General features: G+C 47.7%; 1 protein-coding gene across 1 annotated transcript in view; it reads right to left on the bottom strand.

Moving 5' to 3' along the window:
• STAG2 (stromal antigen 2) overlaps positions 1-20,822 on the bottom strand; it is a 1,172,735-nt gene that overhangs the window by 21,108 nt on the left and 1,130,805 nt on the right. The window contains 2 exon segments of the mRNA XM_029607875.1: positions 674-751; positions 20,235-20,361. Of these exon segments, the coding sequence (XP_029463735.1) occupies positions 674-751; positions 20,235-20,361 (205 nt within the window).

Genomic DNA, 20,822 nt, shown 5'->3' with positions numbered 1-20,822 from the left:
TCTAAGAATATAATTCAAGTCTGAGTTCTATATATGATACAGGCTGGGTAAAAAAAAAAATCACTGCACAGTGCATAAATAAATGGGATATATAGCATTTCTATACAGAGCTACATCACTGCTTTCTTTCAGTTTTATGTCAATAGAATTCAAAGAAATTTCCTAGATGAATATCTGTAATACATAGAATATTTAGGTGGCATTTGTGTCAGAGACTGTGCGGGTGCAGCTGTGGCTACAAGGGGGTATTTGTGTGTCATTTCATATATGTACTTTGCAAGAGAATGCTCTTTGCAAAGTTGCAGAGCCATAGGACCAGAGAGAAGCAGAGCGATAACCAGGGACCACGAGACCTGAGACAAGAGCAGGAGTAGGGGTCCTGGTGGCTGGAAAATGTAGGCTGAATTCTGCATAGAAGAGAGATTATGACATCTAATAGAGAGGGGCAATAGGGGCAAAATCATTTTCTGGTGGATTTCATCTGGTGTCAGCTGTTTTTTTTGCAATTTGATCAACACCGATTTTTTCTAAACTACTACATAGTGAACAGATTGGGCTGTATCATGCATTTTTACACACCATATCAGATTTTGTCAGATTCTTATGTGTTTATGATGTTTTACTTTTATTTTTCTATTTAAAACAAAACCTAAATTCTTAAAACCAAGCTTACCGATTCATCCATGATTGAAGCAGGATCAAAAAAATCTGGTTTCAGTTCTGTCCTCTCTCTCCTGTTTTTTGATGGTGGCTAAAAAGAAAAACATATATTAACCTGTTCTTCATAAAATCTTATTTCTTAGCTGCCTTATGTCCCAAGTTCGAACATCCATAACAAAGTGCTATGGCTGTTAAGAATGGAGCTAAGGATCAAATAAGCTATCAAAATGCATAAATACAAGCCACAGTGTCTTGTGAATATATCACACTGTCCAGACACACAGTATAGTTCTTTGTGCTAACATATCTCAGGATCCATGACTATGTTGTGTGGACCCAAGATAGCCAGGAATTAGGCAGGACATGAGCTAACTGGAGCTGCAGCAATCAGAGGAACAGGCCTGCACCCAAGAATAGGGCCCACAGAGGAGAGAGTTGGGTTTTCACGGTTGGAGGAGGTTACAGAGGACAGACTGACCGAAACGACTGTCCTGCCGGCAATCTTTGTCCAGGCAGTAATGGGAGGCGAAATTGTGAAGGGAACTGCAAGTTGCCACCCTGCAGATCTCGTGGATGGGTACCGCACGCAAGAGACCAACATGACTTGGACAGAGTAAACTTTGGTGTGACCATCAAGTTGTAAACCTGCCTGTGCGTAGCAGAAGGCAATGCAATCCGCTAGCCAGAGGGATAGTGTCTGCTTGGAGACCGTGACTCCTAATCTGTTCTTGTCAAAAGAAACAAACAGCTGAGTAGAGGCATGGTGGGGCGCTGTCCGTTCCAAGTAGAATGCAAGTGCCCTCTTGCAATCCAGGGTGTGGAGAGCACGTTCACCGCGGTAAGCGTGAGGCCATGGGAAAAACGACGGCAGCACGATGGACTGGTTGAGATGGAACTCCAAAACCACCTTGGGTAAGAAATTGGGGTGTGTCCGCAGGACCATCCTGTCGTGACAAAACGTTTCATAAGGAGGATACAACACCAACGCTTGCAGCTCACTTACCCTGTGAGCCGACGTGATCGCAACCAAGAAGATCACCTTCCATTAAAGGTACTTGACATCACAACAACGCAATGGCTCGAATGGAGGTTTCATGAGTTGCGAAAGGACCATGTTGAGATCCCAGGAAACTGCCAGGAGCAAGTGGGAGGCTTCAATTGAAGCAAACCCCTCATGAACTAGCCAACGAGCGGATGGCAGAAAATTGGGGGAACCATCCGAACTCTGATGGTATGCCCCTATGGCGCTGAGGTGAACCCTCACTGAAGCGGTCTGTAGACCGGACTCAGAGAGTGACAACAGGTAGCCCAGAAGCGCAGGAGGGGAGCAAGAGAAGGGATCCTGGTGCGATGGTCGCGGTTTGGAAGAAAACCATTTCCACTTCAGATTATAGGACTTTCTGGTGGAAGGTTTTCTGGCCTCCAGGAGGACACGTGATACCCCCTCCAGTAGGCCGAGGGCCTCCACCGTCACCCAATCAACATCCAAGCTGTGAGGGCCAGGGTCCACATATTGGGGGTGACGGAATCTACCTTGGTCCTGGGTGATGAGGTCCTGAGCCGTTCCCAAATGGATTGGGGGGTGCGCAGTTAGGCTATGAAAGTTCAGTAACCAGACCTGATGGGACAAACAGGGAGTGATCAGGATCATGAAGCCTTGATCCTGCTGCAATTTCTGGAGTGTCCTGGATATGAGCGGAAGGGGTGGGTAGGCATACAGCATCCCGTTCCCCAGTGGATTGAGAAGGTGTCTGCTATCGATCCTCTGCCCTTCCTGCCGAGAGAGCAAACCCTATGCACTTTCCTGTTTTCCACGGAGGTAAACAGGTCTATGTCCGGGGTTTCCCCAGCAGCAGAAGATGTTGTTCACTACCTCCTGATTGAGGGACCATTTGTGGGGCCTGAATGTCCGACGCAAGGTATCGGCCAGGATGTTGTCCTCTCCCGGAAGGTACACCACCCGGAGAGTGATCCTGATCTCGGTGGCCCATGTCCAGATCTGGACTGCCTCCTGGCAGAGGGGAAATTACCTGGTTTCTCCGAGCTTGTTCAGGTACCACATGGCCACCTGATTGTCGGTTTGAACCAGAACTACTTTGTTCATGAGAAGCTCTCGGAACACCGCAGGGCATAGCGGACTGCCTGTAGCTCCAAGAGGTTGATCTGGAACCGAGCCTCCTGAAGCAACTAAAACCCTTGGGTGCGGTAATCCAGAACATGCACTCCCCACCCCATCTGAGAAGCATCGGTGGTGAGGGTGGCCTGTGGATGAGCATTCCAAAAGGTACAACCCCGCTCTAGATTTGTGGGGATTGTCCACCACAGGAGGGATTGCTGCAACCTATCGGTGACTATGATGTGAGCGTGCATGTCTTGCAATGCTTGACACCACTGAGAGCGCAGTGTCCATTGCACACGGCACATGTGTAGCTGAGCAAACGGTGGTGATATGCACCGTTGCTGCCATATGGCTCAGCAGCTGGAGAAACTGTGGGCAGAGACATGTCGTGCAAGAGCTGCTAAGGTCTCTGCCCTGTCCTGAGGTAGGTAGGCCCTCTCCTGGATGGTGTCCAGGCATGCCCCAATGAAGTCCAGCTGCATGGCCAGCTGAAGGTAGAATCTGGGATAGTTGTTCAAGAATCCCAAGGTCTCCAGAGTTTCAATCGTGAGGCACATGGCACTCTGAGCCCCTTGACCAGAGTTGCCTTTGACGAGCCAATCTTTGAGGTAAGGAAATAATTGAATTCCCTGCCGAAGATAGGCACAGACAATTGCCAGACATTTGGTGAAAACAAGGGGCGCAGATGCCAGGCCAAAGGGCAGAACTCGATATTAACATTGTAGCCCGTTGACCAGAAATCTCAAGTACTGTTGATCCGCCTGAAAAATGGGGATATGGGCATATGACTCTTGTAGATCGAGGGAGCAGAGCCAGTCCCCCCACCCTGAGAAGGGGGATCAGGGTGACTAGCGAGACCATCTTGAACTTTACCTTTACCAAGAAGTGGTTTAAAGCTCTCATGTCCAGTATGGGCCTGAGGCCACCAGTGTTCTTGGGAATTAGGAAACACCTGGAGTAGAACCCTCTGCCCCGTTGGCTGGTCGGAACAGGTTCAACCGCTTGAGCAGAAACGATGGATGAGAGCTCTACCCGAAGTATCCAAACGTCTCCTGCCCTCTCCACTTGGGAGATGGACAGACGGATGGGGGGGGGGGGGGGGGGGGGGAGATGAAAGTTGCTGGAAATGCAGCTGGTTACCCTGGTGAATGATGGATAGGACCCAGGGGTCCGATGTGATCAAGATCCATCAATCTGCAAAAAGGTGGAGATGACCCCTAACCGGGGGGCCAGGGTCCCATGGCAGGGTTCTGTGGTGAAGTCGTGGGTGCCCTAGGCAGCCTCTGTCTGGTCTCAGGGACAAGCCTCTGAGCCCTGGCCATCGGTGCGGACGGGTAATACGAGGCCAATAGAAAGGCCGTCTCAGACATTGTTGTGAGGGTATCTTGGTAGGTTACGCATTGGAAGTGCTAGCCAACAATTGCTGAAGGGATTCTTGGTAATCTTTCAGCTGAGCTACAGCCTCCTTAATCCTGTCCCCAAACAGGTTCTCACCCGTACAAGGCAAGTCTGCGAGACAGTCCAGTATCTCAGGGTGCAAGTCAGAGGCTCATAGCCAAGCTGTCCTATGGGCGCCAATGTCCGCTGCAGCGGATCTTATGGCTGTCTCGAAGACATCATAAGCTGAACGGACTTCATGTTTACTACACTCCAGGCCCTGCTGTATGATAACCTGAAAATCCTCCTGGAATTGTTGAGGCAGACGCTCACTGAACTCCAGGACATGCTTCCACAGACTCTAGGGAATATTGCACATGTAAAGCTGGTAGCAAGCTGTTTGGGCAATAAGTATGGTGCCTTGAATCACATGGTATCCCAACGCATCAAGGGCTTTATGTTCACGCCCTGGAAGAGCCAAGGCATGGGTACAAACCCTCTTAGCCTTTTTTATGGCTGACTCTTCCACTACCAATTGGTGGGGAAGTTAACAGTGGTCGAATCCAGTCGATGGCTGGACTAGGTACACCACATACGTCTTTCTATTAACCGGTGGTACCGAGATGGGATACTCCCACAGGCAGATTACCAGTTCCTTGAAAATGTCATGAACTGGTACCGCTACCACCACCTTCTTTGGGGCATTCGTGAACTATAGGATCTCAAGCATTTTATTTATTTTATTTATTTATTTCGGATTTTTATATACCGACACTCTCAATACAAGTATCGAATCAGGTCGGTTTATATAGAACAAAACTGTCGCAATAAAGGCGTTACATTAAACAGCGTTTCTTAACATAAGAGTAACGTATCGTATTTTGTGCCTAGAGTCCTGTTCTGTCAGTAATTGGAAGGGCACCAACTCTGCCATGGCCCTGACAAACCTGGCAAAGGAGAGGTCCTCGGGGGGAGGTCACCGTCGTTCTTCCGGGGAAAGGTTTGGACGGCAGATCCTCCGATTCCTCCAAGGAGGATACGGACGCCTCACCCTCCCAGAGGCCGTAGGGGCCTCACCCTCGCTGCGACCCTTTGGGGATGTGGGGATCTGAAGGCCCATCGGTGTGCGTGGCATGGACCTCGAAGGGACTGAGAGAGGCACTGGAGAACCTTCGCCCACGAGGGAGGTGAGGGTTCCGATGGTACTAGCGGGATCGGAGGTACCGAAAGAATCGGTGGTAGCGACCTTGAGGGCCCTGGGAGAGGCAGACAGTGAGGTGGCACCGCATGTCTCCAGCCCGCCATCGCGCCTGATGGCCCTTCCTCCTGGGGGCTGGTGGTGATGGCAGCTGTGCACCCAAAGGCTGTTGGGGGTAGCCAGCTGCATGGGTAGTATACTGAGCAGCATATCGAGCCGCACCAGCAAAGGTGCGAGTACCGGTGGAGCAGGCTCTTGAGGCAGAGGTGGTACCTGAGGAACTGGAGGCTCGAGACCCTGCAGGGCCCCAGCTGACCTCCAGCCGCACACGCCTCTCTAGCTCCTCCTCAAAAGCCTACAAGGATAAAACGGGATGAGGAGGAGCTGGCGGGATCGCTACATCCCCTGGTTGAAGGGAAACCGAGCCCTCAACCGGTGCCGGTGGAGGCCGCCTGGAGACTTCGGAGGGAATGGCCTCCTCCACCCTCGACTGCTTCATGGGAGGCACCGAAATCAATGCCTTCTCTGGTTTGGAGGAAATAGATGATAGACGCTGAAGCTTTTTGGACCTTTCTCGACAATCACTGAGGTCCTCGACTGGGAACGGGACAACAGGGACAGCGGTCAGTCCCCCACCCCGAGCTTGAGACCCGGTAGGGCCGGGGCAGGACAGCCTGACGGAGCCGGGGGCTCCTTGCCAAGCAGGGTGGAGGTTCCTGACACTGAGGACGGCTACGATTGCTTGGACCTGAAAAGTTTTTCCATTTTGTTGAGACGGACCAGACGACCCTTAGGGGTCATCTGGGCACAGAGGTAGCAGACCTGGACATCATGGGAAGCCCCCAGGCAGAGGACACAGACCTCGTGGGGGCTTGTGATGGACATAGTCCGAGGACACTGGGGGCACCGGCAGAAGCCAATTGATGCCATAGGAAAAAGAACGCAATGTGTGGTTGATGGTCTGCTAGTACAGAGGGGGAATGCCGTTGGCGATAGACCGCGATGACCCGAAAACTTATCGACCGAAGGCAGAGAAGGGTGAGGAACCCTACGCGAGGCGTTGAAGGCCAAGAAAATCACTTTGCAGTAGCAAATTATCAAAAAGAAGCGCAAGCTCCAAAACTGCAAGGCGACAGCAGGTTAGCGGCATGCTGGGCAGGCTCAGTGTGCCTGTCAAAGTTTCTAGAAATTTTGATAAAAGTTTTCTGTGCCAGGCTCCATCCAATGATGTGAAAGGACTATCACCCTACTTGTCCTTGGAGAACCCAATTATAATGTACTGAGAAAGGTATTATATGGTTGAACCAGAAACCTCTAAAAACTACATAATTGGTTGTGCCAGTAACTATGTACAAAAAAAAAAATAATACAAAACCTGATCAAACTATTCCTGGAACAAAATTCACATAAAAAGAGGATTTACAAGCCTAAATACAAATTGCTCAATCTGATCTACTGATTTCATTTTTCCAGCACAAGCTCATCTATGCAAGAAAGACATGTAAAGAAAGTAAGCAGCTATATTCGGCACCATACAGTTATCTGTTAAAATAAGTTCTTCTTAATGTAACTCCATGTTCTTTCATACATTATTACCCATTTTAAATTTAAAATGGACAGTACTTGGTGTTATAACAAACAAGGAAAAGAACATAGATGTACAGTGGAATGACTAACACCACATGGGGTATAAAAACTGCAGAACTAGATTAGCATTATACAGCCTACTGTCAAAGAATAGTAAACATTTCTAATATGTGCTCTAGGTAAATAAAGCAAAATTGGAAATTAAGTTGTTGGTTAAGAACAAGAGCATAGTGATAGGTGTTGCGTCCAGTCTCAGATGGCTTCGACCTCTATGCCTCACCCTTTCTTTCTGCTCTCCCTGCTAGCCTTGGGAAAATGGCTACCGCCGCGTCTGCATGCCGCTCTCTCCGGCGTCCCCAGAACGGCAATGGCAAGGCTATCTGCCATGTTTCTTCTGAGGGCCTCCTATGATGCGTGCGTGCACGCCACCCACCTCTTTATCCACGTCATGGCGGGAACCTCGGGGGCGTCCCCCTCGAGTGACGTCAAGCCATCCAGGTATTTAGCCTGCCCTTCGTTTGCTAACAAATCGAGTTAGCAAGGATTGGATTTGCCTCCGGTCTAAGCTACTCTGCCGCTTCTGTGCTGCCGCTGGAAGCTCTCTCTGACCTTCGGGGTATTTCATCTAACCTGGGACCCGCTCCTCGGGGGCCCTTTGCTTTCTTTCAGGTGCCTATCTGGGATACCAGGTACTCGCTCCTCGAGGGCCTGCTCTCCCTGCCCTGGGGCCTGTAATCCAATTACTTCTGTCTGCTGGGATCTACATCTATACAGCTACCAACTTAGTGAGTACTCTAACCTTTATCAGTCTGTCTCATCTACAGCTCTGCACTGGGAACCTGCAACCGGAACTCCCTATACTACTGTGTGCTGCTAACATCTACCATTGTGAGACGGGTCTCCTCTGCAGAGGGTCCCTGGACTGCTACTACTGGATCACCTCACTACAGCCACCTCTGGTGGTATCATCCAGCTGTATAATAAAAGACAAATCTCTGTGCTTGCGTGTCTCGAGTCTAGCCCAGTACTGCGGTTCCTCACGGGGCTCCACCCGTGGGAGTGGCCATCACCGCAGTACCCAAGAATCCACTCCAACACCTTAAAACCATAACAATAGGTGTGTTGATAATGCAGACTTGCTACCTGTAACATGTATTCTCAGAGGACAGTGGAATGTCAGCCCTCACAAATGGGTGACATCAGATTGAGCCCAGCATGAAACTTCTTCAAAGTTTCTAGAATTTTGAGCATGTCTTACTGAGCATGTGCAGCATGCCATACTGCCTTATTTTCACATGGGGGCCCCTTCAATCTGTAACTTAACTTAGTTATGGAAAAGTCAACTACAAGGGGAGGTGTACAGGTTTCGTGAGAACTGATACCTTGCTGCCCTCGGAAAACATCTATTACAAGTAAGCAACTCTGCTTCTTCAAGGGCAAGCAGAATGGGAGTCCTTAAACATAGGGAACCCCCTAGCTACAGACTGCCACAAACGAAAAAAGGGAAAACCCAAAACACTGCCTATAGGCAAAACCTGTTTTTGGTAGCTAACAAGCCATTTTCTTTATTTTCTGTCTTTTCATATGGGCAGCCTGGAACAAAAATAATGGGCCCTAGGAGATATGGATTTGGGTTCTACACCTCAAAGAAATTCCTCAGGACAGACTGGTTACATCAGGAGTCTCTATCCAAACAGTACTAGATATCTTTCATGCAGACCAATCTGAGATGGCTCATCAGATTTAAACCTGCCTGGGCATAACAAAAGAGATAGCAAATGTTGCTTACCTGTAACAGGTGTTCTCACAGGACAGCAGGATGTTAGTCCTCACATATGGGTGACATCACAGGATGGAGCCCAATCACGGAACACTTTTGTTAAAGTTTCTAGAACTTTGACTGGCCCCTACTGGGCATGCCCAGCATGGCACTAACCCTGCAGCCAGCAAGGGTCCCCCTTCAGTCTTGTTGAAAAAGCTACAGGAAGTGCCAAAAAATAAAATAAGAAACGTAACGAACCCAACACCGCGGGGTAGCGGGCGGGTTTCGTGAGTACTAACATCCTGCTGTCTTGTGAGAACACCTGTTACAGGTAAGCAACATTTGCTTTCTCACAGGACAAGCAGGATGGTAGTCCTCACATATGGGTGAGTACCTAGCTGAGGATATCAGAGTATGCACCAAATATACCCAAAGACGTGCAACAGGCACAACAACTGGGGTAGAATTTGTTAGATGGCATCCTGAACCCTAACGGGCAGGCAGAAGGGTGTTGGTACATCAAGTTGTGAATAGGTTATGCAGGACAGATTGGCCGAAGATGGAATCTTGTCTTCCGGCTTTGTCCAAGCAATAGTGGGCTGCGAAAGTATGGAGAGAACTCCAGGTGGCAGCCCTGCAAATGTCAGGAAGCAGCACCGATCGTAGGTGTGCTACTGAAGTTGCCATGGCCCTCACAGAGTGTGCTTTAACACAGTCTTGAAGTGGAATGCCTGCTTGCTGATAGCAAAAGGATATGCAGTCCGCTAACCAGGAGGAAAGAGTCTGCTTACCCACAGGCTGCCCCAATTTGATGGAATGGAAAGAGACAAACAATTGAGTGCTTTTCCTGTGGGCAGCTGTACGGTCTAGGTAGAATGCTAGAGCCCATTTACAGTCAAGGGTAGGCAGAGCCTGCTCTCCTGGATTGGAATGGGGCCTGGGAAAAAAGGTAGGTAGTATAATGGATTGATTGAGATGAAACTCTGATACTACCCTTAGGCAAGAACTTAGGGCGCGTGGATACTGCCCGGTCCTGCAGAAGTTTAGTGTAAGGCGGATAGGTAACTAGGGCCTGTAACTCACTAACTCTGCGAGCCGAAGTGACTGCGAGATAGCAAAGTTCACAGGATTGGAGAGGCTCGAATGGTGGTTTCATGAGCCTTCCTAAAACCAGGTTGAGGTCCCAAGAAGGGGCCGGAGGACGCAGTGGAGGCTTGAGGTAAGCAAGCCCTTCAGAAAACGCGTTACAAGGGGTTGTACTGATATGGGAATATCCCCAACACCTTTATGGAAGGCGGCCACCGCACTAACATGCATTCTGATGGAAGATGTTTTTAGACCTGACTCAGACAAATGCCAGAGATAGGCCAGAAACGAAGTGATTGGACAGGTAAAGGGGTCAAGGGATTGAGAAGAGCACCATGACTGAAACCTGTTCCATTTGTAAGAATAAGATTTTCTCGTGGAAGGCTTCCGTGAAGCAATCAGGACACGGGAAACTGATTCAGAAAGGTTAAGTGGCTCAAGGATTAATCTTTCAACATTAAATGCCATCAGGGACAAGGCTTGAGGATTGGGGTGGCGCAGGCACCCGTCGTTTTGCGTAATCAGAAGTGGGTCCTTTCCCAAGGGAATGTGCCTGTGAATGGAGAGATCCTGAAGTACTGGAAACCACACTTGGCGAGGACAGTGAGGTGCTATCAGGATCATGGTTCCCTTGTCCTGACATAACTTCACGAGGGTCTTTGAGAGAAGTGGGAATGCATATAGGAGACATGTCGCCCACGAGAGGGAGAACACATCTCTTGGTTGTGAGTGTTGGCTGCGAGTAAGAGAGCAAAAGTTCTCTACTTTGCGGTTTTGACATGTCGCAAAGAGATCTATATGAGGGAACCGCATTGTTGGAAGACTGAGTCCACCACTAAGGGGTTGAGAGACCACTCGTGCGGTTGAAAGGCACGACTTAGCTTGTCTGCCAACACATTGTCCACTCCCGGCAAGTAGGTGGCCCTGAGGTACCTCGAATGGGAGAGGGCCTCCGCCCATATCTGCGCAGCTTCCTGGCACAGTAGGTAGGAGCCCGTCCCTCCCTGTTTGTTGATGTACTACATGGACACCTGGTTGTCCATCTGAATCAGGATGACTTGGTTGGAGAGGCGATCCTGAAATACCCTGAGAGCATATCTGATTGCTCAAAGCTCCAGGAAATTGATTTGGTGTTTGGCTCCCTCTGAAGACCAATTTCCTTGTGTCTGCAGATTGGCCACATGGGCTCCCCAGCCCAGATTGGAAGCATCGGTGGTGAGAATTATTTGAGGGTCTGGAGCCTGGAAGGGCAAGCCTTGAGAGGAGATTGATCTGAATTTTCCACCAGGCGAGAGACTGACGGAGTGAGTTGGTGACGTGGACAATGATAGACAGGGGCTGAATGCATGTGACCTTAGAGTCCACTGCATGACTCTCATGGCTAGGCGGGCCATTGGGGTGACCTGAACTGAGGACACCATGTGTCCCAGTAGGATGAGAAAGTGACGTGCAGTCGTGTAGCGCTGAGACTGCAGCTGGTATGCGAGAGCGACGAGAGTGAGAGCTCGTTGTCGAGGTAGAAAAGCTTTTGCCTGCAAGGTGTCCAATCTGCCCCTATGAATGATAAGGTTTGAGATGGGACCAAGTAGGATTTGTCGTAGTTGACGAGAAATCCTAGCGAAATCAGGGTGTGTAAGGTAAGATGTAGGGACGACAGAGCAGTTTGCTGAGTAGGAGCCCTGATCAACCAATCGTCTAGATAGGGGTAGACGTGAACATCTTGAGTTCTGAGGAAGGCTGCAACTACTACGAGACATTTCGTGAAGACTCGTGGTGCAGACACGAGGCCGGATGGAAGCACTCGGTACTGATAGTCCTTGGGGCCTAGCAGAAATCTCAGGTATTTGCGATGAGATGGAGTTATCGCAATATGAATGTATGTGTCCTGGAGGTCTAGAGAGCAGAGCCAGTCTCCTTTTTGCAGAAGAGGAAGGAGGGAACCCAAGGTTACCATCTTGAACTTTTCTCGTTGGAGGTACTTGTTGAGGGCACGTAGGTCCAGAATTGGACGAACGCCGCCTGATTTTTTGGGGATTAGAAAGTACCGGGAATAGAATCCTAGGCCTTGTTGGGAATAGGGCACTGGTTCTATTGCTCTGGACTGGAGAAGGAGGGAGACCTCCTGTTCCAAAAGTGGTGAGTGGTCGGATGTTCCCCATGTCAACAGAGGTGGGGAGTCCAGTGGGATGGAGAGAAAGTTCAGGTGATAACCCTGAGAGATTATGGCGAGGACCCACTGGTCTGATGTGATTGTGTGCCACTTGTTGTGGAAATGGCACAATCGACCTCCCACTGGTATCTGAGGCAGTGGAAGCTGGCTGCTGCTCTCTATGCAGGAGTCAAAAACCAGAAGCAGGAACCAGCTGAGGAGCTGCTTGCGGCTTTTGTTTTCGTATCTGACGAGACTAGACTGTGGTGGATAGGACTTCTTTAGACGGAAGAATGACTTTTTAGTATCTTCCCTGAATGGCTGCTTGGAGGCATACTCAGAAGGCATCAGAGAGAGCTGTCTCAGGGTCTCATGATGGTCCTTGAGTTCCGCCACTGTTCGTTGAATCTGTTCGCCGAACAGATTGTCTCCTACACAGGGCAGGTCGGACAATCTGTCCTGCACTTCAGGGTGAAGGTCCGAAGACTTGAGCCAGGCCCATCTTTTCGCCGAGATAGCAGCTGCAGATACCCTGGTAGCAGTGTCAAAGATATAGTAAGATGATCTTATCTCATGCTTGCCCACCTCAAAACCCTTGTTAACTAGAGTTTGGAGCTGATATTTAAATTGCTGAGGCAGGGAGTCTGTCAAGTCTTTTATCTGCTTAAATAAGACCCTGTTGTATTGGGTCACATAGCGCTGATAAGAGGCGATTCGAGAGATGAGCATTGAGCCCTGGAAGACACGGCGACCAATGGCATCTAGAAATTTTTGCTCCTTGCCTGGGGGAAAGGAAGTGTGAGGTTTTGATCTCTTTGCCCTCTTTTGGGCAGATTCCACGATGACAGAGTGGTGATTCAATTGAGATTTTTGAAAACCTGGGGCTGACTGTACCAAATAAGTGGTGTCAGCCTTCCTGTTGACTGGAGCAAAGAGCCAGGGTGTTCCCAGTTCTTTTTTAGGAGATCCAGAAGAACTTGGTGAATAGGGATGGAAGTTATTTCCTTGGGAGAATCCAGGAATTGCAACAGCTCCATCATTTGGTGCCTGTCATCTTGTTCGGTCTGTAACTGGAAGGGAACAAATTCAGACATCTCCTTCACAAAGTTTATGAAGGAAAGGTCCGCTGGAGGAGAACGCTTTCAGAAGGAGAAGGTGGTGAAGGCAGGTCTGGTGAAGAATCATCAGTCCAGGTATCGTAGGGATCGGCATCTGCCCCTCTAGGAGCCCTAGGGGGACGGGGATGGTGGAATCCCTGATGGTCCTGGTCTAGGCTCCGAAGGAATAATTGGAGGCACCGATGAAGGCATCGAAGGCACCGGTGCAGGCATCGAGGGCATTGATGAATGGATCAGTGGTGCCGACGGACGTATCGGCATCGATGGACATATCGGCATCGATGGCTGAGGCATCGGTAGGACTCCCGATGGAGAGATGTGGAACGGTGTTTCCCCTCCCGATGACAAGGTAAGCGGAGAGGGCAGCGGAGCCATCGGTGACCCGGGATCCATCGGTGGAAAAGCGGCGATGAGCGCTTCCATTTTCGAGAGCAGTGGTGCCAACGCTGCCGGAATCAGGTCAGCAGTCTGTTCCATGATCGGTACCAGTGTCGGAGGAACTTGGAGTCGATGCATCGCCTTGTCGATGGCCTCCTGAACTAGCCAGTCCAGTTCTACTTGGAGCAAGCAGCCCTGGCTCCGGAACAGAAGAAGGAGGCAGAGGTATAGCCAGAGGGACCATCGTTAAAGGCGGAGTCGCGGCTCCCAATCCCCTTTCGGGTGAGGGTTGCTTCGGTGACCCGGTCGCCGAAAAGGTCGGTGCCTTTTCTGGATGGGATTTCTTCGACGGCGGCTCGGACAATGGCGAGGTTGATGATTTCGCTCCCTCGATGGTCTGAGACTTCAGATGTCGGTGGCGATGTTTTTTTCTACGATCCCCTCGGTCCTGAGGGGGAGTAGAGTTAGTTGAAGGCCGAGAAGTCGTCGATGCCGGCCACTCACTGGCCAGTAGTCGATACTGGCGCGAAGTTGACAGTGCCGGTTCTGACAACATCGATGCAATAGACGGCGTCGGGGTTTGAGCACGGAAGAGAAGTTCCATCTTCTCCATTCTGGCCTTGCAACATTTGGTGTCATTAGGGCACATTTAGTGCAGGTCAGGACATCGTGCTCACATCCGAGACACATTACACAGACCTTATGAGGTCTATTATGGACATGGTGCGATTGCAGTCTGGGCACAGACGGAACCCCGATGCCATGGCCATTAAAAACTCGAGCTGTGGTATGGTCGACGGCCAGTAGGCCGCGAGGGCCAAACTCGACGGGAATCGACCAAAAATAGGTAAAAACTTACCAGAGTACCGCAGAGTCAAAAATTTGAAGGAGGGACCCCTGTGGGGTATGAAACTTTTAAATAATTCCATGAGGAAACTTCCTGTCAGGAATCTCTGTGGAGCTCCTTAACCGCATGGCTACTGCTGCGTGGAAAAAAGAAGACTGAAGGGGGACCCCTGCTGGCTGCAGGGTTAGTGCCATGCTGGGCATGCCCAGTAGGGGTCAGTCAAAGTTCTAGAAACTTTGACAAAAGTGTTCCGTGATTGGGATCCATCCTGTGATGTCACCCATATGTGAGGACTACCATCCTGCTTGTCCTGTGAGAAGCTATCTGCTAGCCAATTCAATCAAATGTGTTTGGTGATGGTGATGTCACATTACACAAAAAGATAGGTAGACTATTTAAGGGCTTCAGTCCACTCCAGATAGAAGGCTAAAGCTCTTCTGCAGTCCAGACTGCATAGTGCTTGTTCACCTTTTGGACATGTAATTTAGAAAGGAATGTTGAAGGATGATTGATTAAGATGGAAACCTTATACTACCTTAGGCAGGAACTTAGGATGTGTACACAAAACCACCCTATTGTGAAAAAGATATAAAATGGGTAAAGCACCAGGGCCTAGAGCTCACCAACTGTGGACTGAAGTGATCACCACCAAAAACATGACCTTCCAGGTCAGGTACTTTAGCTCATAAGTGTTCAAAGGAAGCTTTCATCAGATGGGTCAATACCAACTCTGACGTCCCAAGACACAGCAGAAAGCTAGATGGAGGCTTCAAATGAAATAAGCCCCACATGAATCAGACAACTAAAGGGTGTACGTTCTACATGCTGGCGATGTGCCAATTGACTGAGTTGGTTTAAGGCTTGACTAAAAAATGTAGAAAGCAACCAAGCATTCTTTGTGTGGAGCAGGAGAAAGGATCCAGGGTCTTTTTCCTCACAAAGGGCAAACCCCCTCCCCATTTTAATCCATACAAGTTCTTCATACATACCTTGGTTGTCTCTCAAGTGCCTCCCCCCCCTCTGGCTGTATTGTCCCCAACATCCATGAGCTGTCTCCATAATATTGCAAAATGGGGATAATCTTGACACAGGACTATTGGGTACAGATGCACGGAGAAGACAGCTGCTTCTAACATGCCTTGTCCTGCAGGAATCGTCAAGAGGACATAGGAAGTTAACACTTTTTTGCTTGTCCCCAAGTATAGATGTTATTGTCTCTATTTTCTTATTGTTAGTATGTCCTTGAAATGGTACGTTCCGGTGAATGAGCATTTTGCTGCAGCTGGAATCTACCAAGGTCTGGGTAGAGGCTCCCTCCGGTTCAACGATTATAAAGTCCTTAAGTTGTGCATGTGGACATGCACAAAATTGTAGCTTTGAAGTTTTGACAACTTATGATTCCAAGAATTTTCTCACATGTCATTAACATTCTGGGGCTCTATGCCCGTTCTTTGCATTTTTTCATGCTCTGCTACCTTGGGTTCGAACTCCGGGTCCTCAAGCCAAGGACATTCTTCCTTTGAATGACCTTCTGTTTTACAGAAAGCACTCTCCCATAGGGCTGGTCGGGTTTCTGCACTACCTGGATCATTTAAAGACTCTTCCGTTTCCGGCTGCCGATATGAACAGCAATCTTCTTCGTGTCCATTCTCTACACAAAGGCACAAAAAGAGAGGGTCTGTAATGCTCCGTTTCTGGATTGTTCCCACCTCTCTGTATTCCTTTTATTTCCGGGTTGTGGGTCATTGCTGCTTTAGAGCGTTATTTTTAAGTATGTGTACTTCTTCCTTAGGTATTGGCTAGGTCACAAGGCTAACACCTAGAAGATCCCATGCATCAGTAGCATGGGATCTTCTAGGTGTTTGGGTAATTGCCAGGTTCTTGTGGCCTGGTTTGGCCTCTGTTGGAAACAGGATGCTGGGCTTGATGGACCCTTGGTCTGACCCAGCATGGCAATTTCTTATGTTCACTTTAGCCAAGTCAACAGTCCCTTGCCAAGTGTTCTGTCTACAGTTAAAACATGTGGACTAGATTGGCATCTGGAACACAGGTACTGAGGCCGAGTCCTCCTATCTTATCTTGGAGGTTCATTGTGGAGGTCTATCTTCTGCATCATACCAGGGCACTGTTATGGGTTGTTTCACCAAGCCCCTTATGCCAGCAGGCATTGACTGTGCCTGGTGGAAGGCTTCTGCCACTTCCAGGGCTCTCTCCATGATGAGCGCGCTGTGTTGGCAGACCCAATTCCGCATGGGCCAGTCCATACCATCTAGGAACTGCTCCAGGAGTATCTGATGAGCAACTTCCTGGCCTTCCCTTGCCTCCAGCTGCAGTCACTTCCACCTGGCTTCTTTCAAATGTTGAAAGAGGTTTCTAGGGCTCTTCCCGGGTGTAGGGCCACCCATTGAAACTGCTGCTGATAGTATTCAGGGGAGATCACACTGTCTGTGGTACAGCAGCCTTAACATCCTCACAGAAAATCCTTCCATTTGGATTAGTGTCCTGGAATGCTGCTTGACCTCTGCCGGTGAGCAAGTTAGCCCAGTAAGTTGTGCAGCTGGTCTCCAGCCAGGCAGAGAGGCAGGTGATCCTTTCAAAGTTCTTTAGCAAGACCTCCAGGTCCTCTCCTCCCTTCATCTTAAACGGGATATGCAAATGTTTAGGTGACTGAGGTATTCTTGACATAGCGAACTGCAGGGCCAAAAAAAAAAAAAAAATTGCACTGGAGGTCAGGTTAGGAAAACAGATGCTCTAAAATTGAGCATCCATTTTCCTAAGTGGCTGACAGCCACCTCTCCTGGGCGCCTGCTGCCGAGGAGGCACTAGGGGTGCGCAATTTCCCTTAGTGCCTCCTTTCTACCGTGGCAGCCCATTTGCATGTGGCATTGGGTGCCCTGGAGAGGTGGATCGGCGTGTGCCGATATTGCATCGGTCCGTTTGTGAAGACAGGTGATACAGGCACTAGGCCAAAAGTAGTGTTTCCCTATTACAAATCTGAGATACTTTCCATGACCTGAAAATATCTATATAGGTGTAAGCATCCTTTAGCTCAAGAGAGAACAGTCAATCCCCTTTCTCTAGAAAAGGAATTAAGTTGCACAGGGAAACTATCCTGAATTTTTCCCTCTTTAGAAGCTTGTTTAAAGCCCTTAGGTCTAGGATGGGATGGAATCTTCCTGTTTGTTTGGCATCAGGAAATACTTGTAGTAGTAAAATTCCCACCCTCTTTCCCTTGGTGGAACAGGTTTAACCGTATTAGCCTTGATCAGGGAGAAAAGCTCCTTTTTCTGCAGTTCCTGATGTTGAGATACTCCCATGCAACTTCTGGTAGACAAGTTGCAGAGATATCCAAAAGCTGTTGTCTTATTATGCTGAAGTCCCAAGTGTCCGATGCTAAACTGGGCCAACTGTTTACATAAAACCTCATCCTCCCTCCAAAAGGAAGATCCTCTGGCATTGATATTGGGATCTGGGCAATGCTTTTTATGATCCAGTCAAAACCCAGTACCTAGTTTGGGCTGGGCTGCTAGCTGTGGCATGGGGTCCCACTGCTACCTTGGACAAGTTCTCATTGGTACAATGAACAGATTTCAATTCCCCTCCAAAAACTCCATCAGTACCGATCTGCCAGGCAGCTTTAAGGACACTAGTAATGGCTGCATATCTATCTGCATTGACACAGATGCCTTTGATGCTGGTGCACTGATGTTCCGCATCACTCTGTCAAGGGCTTGCTGGATCTTCTTGTCTAGTTTCTTCTAAAAGACACAGGTTGAAAGGCAGGAGGAAAGACTACAACTTCTTGGGATATCAGATGTATTAGTGGCTGATACCTGGATCTTTCGAGACTGGTATGTTTCCAGGATTTAATGAAGAATGAGCTCTCCTTGCTTTGGGAATGCTTCAAGGGTTTCACAGCTGCTGCGAGAATGTTCACATACCCAGCATCATGCATCTATGGAAATGTCGATGCTTCTTGGGCTTTGCCCACTATCCGAAGCAAAGAAACTGAACCCTTCCTCATCTTCAGGTGGGAGGAGACTACAGTCTATCCCCTGGTCCTCTACTGCTCGATGCAGAGAGGGTTTGATGCTCATCAACCAGCGGTTGATAAAGCTCCTGGGTCCATTAATAGTATTTGAAGAGTGTAGGGACGGTGAATTTCAAGAATTAGATGGTTGTTCTTGTGCAGTTTTTAAGAAAGTAAAGAGGTTAGGGGTGGAGTTGGAAGCCAGTTTATCAGCTGAAACATACAGACGTTAGGTTTTAAAATACGCTTTTCTGCAGCTAAGGACATTTTGCCAAATGAAGCCATTCTTTTATTTTTCTACTTTGCGGATGGTAGCATCACTTATGTTTATGAGTTCGTTGGATTACTGCAATAGATTTTTGCTTGGAGCACCAAAAGTGAAAATTCAGAAGTTGCAGGTGCTACAAAATAATGCAATGGTGCTTTTTGGAAAGAATCGTTACGAGTGTGCAAAGCCTTTATTAATGAAATTACAATGGTTACCAGTAGTTGAATGTGTAAAATTTAAGCTATTAGTGACAGTGTTTAAATATATGCAGAGTATTTGCAACAGAAATTAAATTAGTATGTGCCAGGGAGAGAACTGCAGTCCTCCCAGGTTCATCAATTAGAAACTGAGCATGGTTAAAAGTCACCATAAAAGTCAACTTTTATGGTGACCAGAACTCTGGAATAGTTTACCAGTTTTTATTAGAGCAGAGCTGACTTTACAGAAGTTTCATAAGCTAGTGAAGAGCTTTTTACTTCCCTATCTGGATGGTTAGGTAAGAAATTAGTTAAGTATGAGTGAAGTGAAAAGATTATAGTTTACGAATTGAGTTGGCAGGTCTGGCAAATTGCAGTGGCAGAAAATGTGGCAAATGTTGGGTGGTTAGTATTTAGTCTGTCTGTTACATGTAAACTGTAATATGTAAGTTGTTTGTTTTTAAGTTTTATATCTGATATTTTGTTATGTATGTTATCAGAAACCATCTTGTGGCTTTGGCTGCTTTGTATGGAATAAAAAATTTAACAAATAAATTGATGCTGATGTGCTAGATTTACAGCTCCCGAAGTGCTTTTCTATAAGGTTAAGCTGGGACTGACACCTCTACAGGTCATGGTCAAGTAAAGATGACACACCGGATGTCATGACTGGCCTACAACCACAGAAAAGATCTATTATGAGAGCCTACAACAGAGAGAATACTGTTGTATGGGATCACACCTTTGAAAGCCGCTGTCAGACTGCTCATTCAGGGAATGGAACGAAAAACCCGAAGTATATAAGATGCCATACTGGGTCAGACCAAAAGTCCATCAAGCCCAGCATCTTGTTTTCAACAGTGGCCAATCCAAGTCACAAGTACCTGGCAAGTACCCAAAAATTAAATAGATCTCAACTGATTAATAGTAGTTTATAGAGTTTTCCTCTAGGAAGTTATCCAAACCTTTTTTAAACCCAGTTATACTAACTGCCGTAACCACATCCTCTGGCAATGAATTCCAGAACTTAACTATGCACTGGGTGAAAAAGAAATCAAACGTAATGACACAAAAATGCATCGATGTAGTCTCTATGCTCCAATGTCTGAGCACTGTGCAGATTCCAAAAAATACAGAAAATTTAGAAACTGACCAAAAAACTTATCTAGGAAAGTTAAGGGGAGAAATATAAGCCAAGGAGGCCCTGTTTCACAGTAAGAGGTGCTGGCAAACAGTAAAGAAAAGCTCGGCAATCTGTGGGCTCCACAGAAAGGTTCAGACTGAAGAGGCCCTTGCACGAATATGTGGAAATACAGCATGCTCAAAGTTCTAGAAACTTCAAATAAAAGTTCTGCTCCAGGCTCCATCTGATGTCATCCATGTGTGAGTACTGCCATCTTGCTTGCCCTCAGAGAATTTAATTGTAAGTTAAGCAGGGGTGCTAGTTATTAGTCTTACCAAGTCTATGTCCATAGTGTCAAAATCCATGCCTTCATTGAGGTCTTCGATTCGCCCCTCAGAAGACATCATTACATCTTCAACAATTGGCTCCTCGTCATCTTCCATTAAGCCTGTACCACGTCGACTGCACAAATGTAAACAAATTATTTATGATTCATTTGCTTTGAAGCTGAATTGCATATATGCACAGTAACACTTCACTTTTTCAGCTTTTCTAGATAGAAAATGCCATTGAGCTAAGTTAGCTATCCGACATTACTCTGAGTGAACAATATGGCTGAAGGCTTTAGACTTCCTGGTGAGCCAGAAGGACTTGTTGACCATTTCTTAAACAGCTTTACTATAAAACATACTAAATACCTTATTAATGTTGATGTTCACTGCGGAAGTAATGATCAACCATTAAATTCTTCACTTAATTATTTTTTGAAAACCACTTCAAAATATTTTATATATTCTTCATTTAACATAGTGCACCAATGTCACAAGTACATGTTACTATATATGCATCTATACAATGCAATTACAAGTGATTTAAGTATTGCAAACAATCCACTTTTTACTCCTATAACAGCAGATTTGAGA

This window comes from Rhinatrema bivittatum, chromosome 6 (genome assembly GCF_901001135.1).
Source record: "Rhinatrema bivittatum chromosome 6, aRhiBiv1.1, whole genome shotgun sequence".
Lineage (NCBI taxonomy): Eukaryota > Metazoa > Chordata > Amphibia > Gymnophiona > Rhinatrematidae > Rhinatrema > Rhinatrema bivittatum.
The sequence above is the reverse complement of the archived record's forward strand: the minus strand, read 5'-3'. Positions and strand labels throughout refer to the sequence as shown.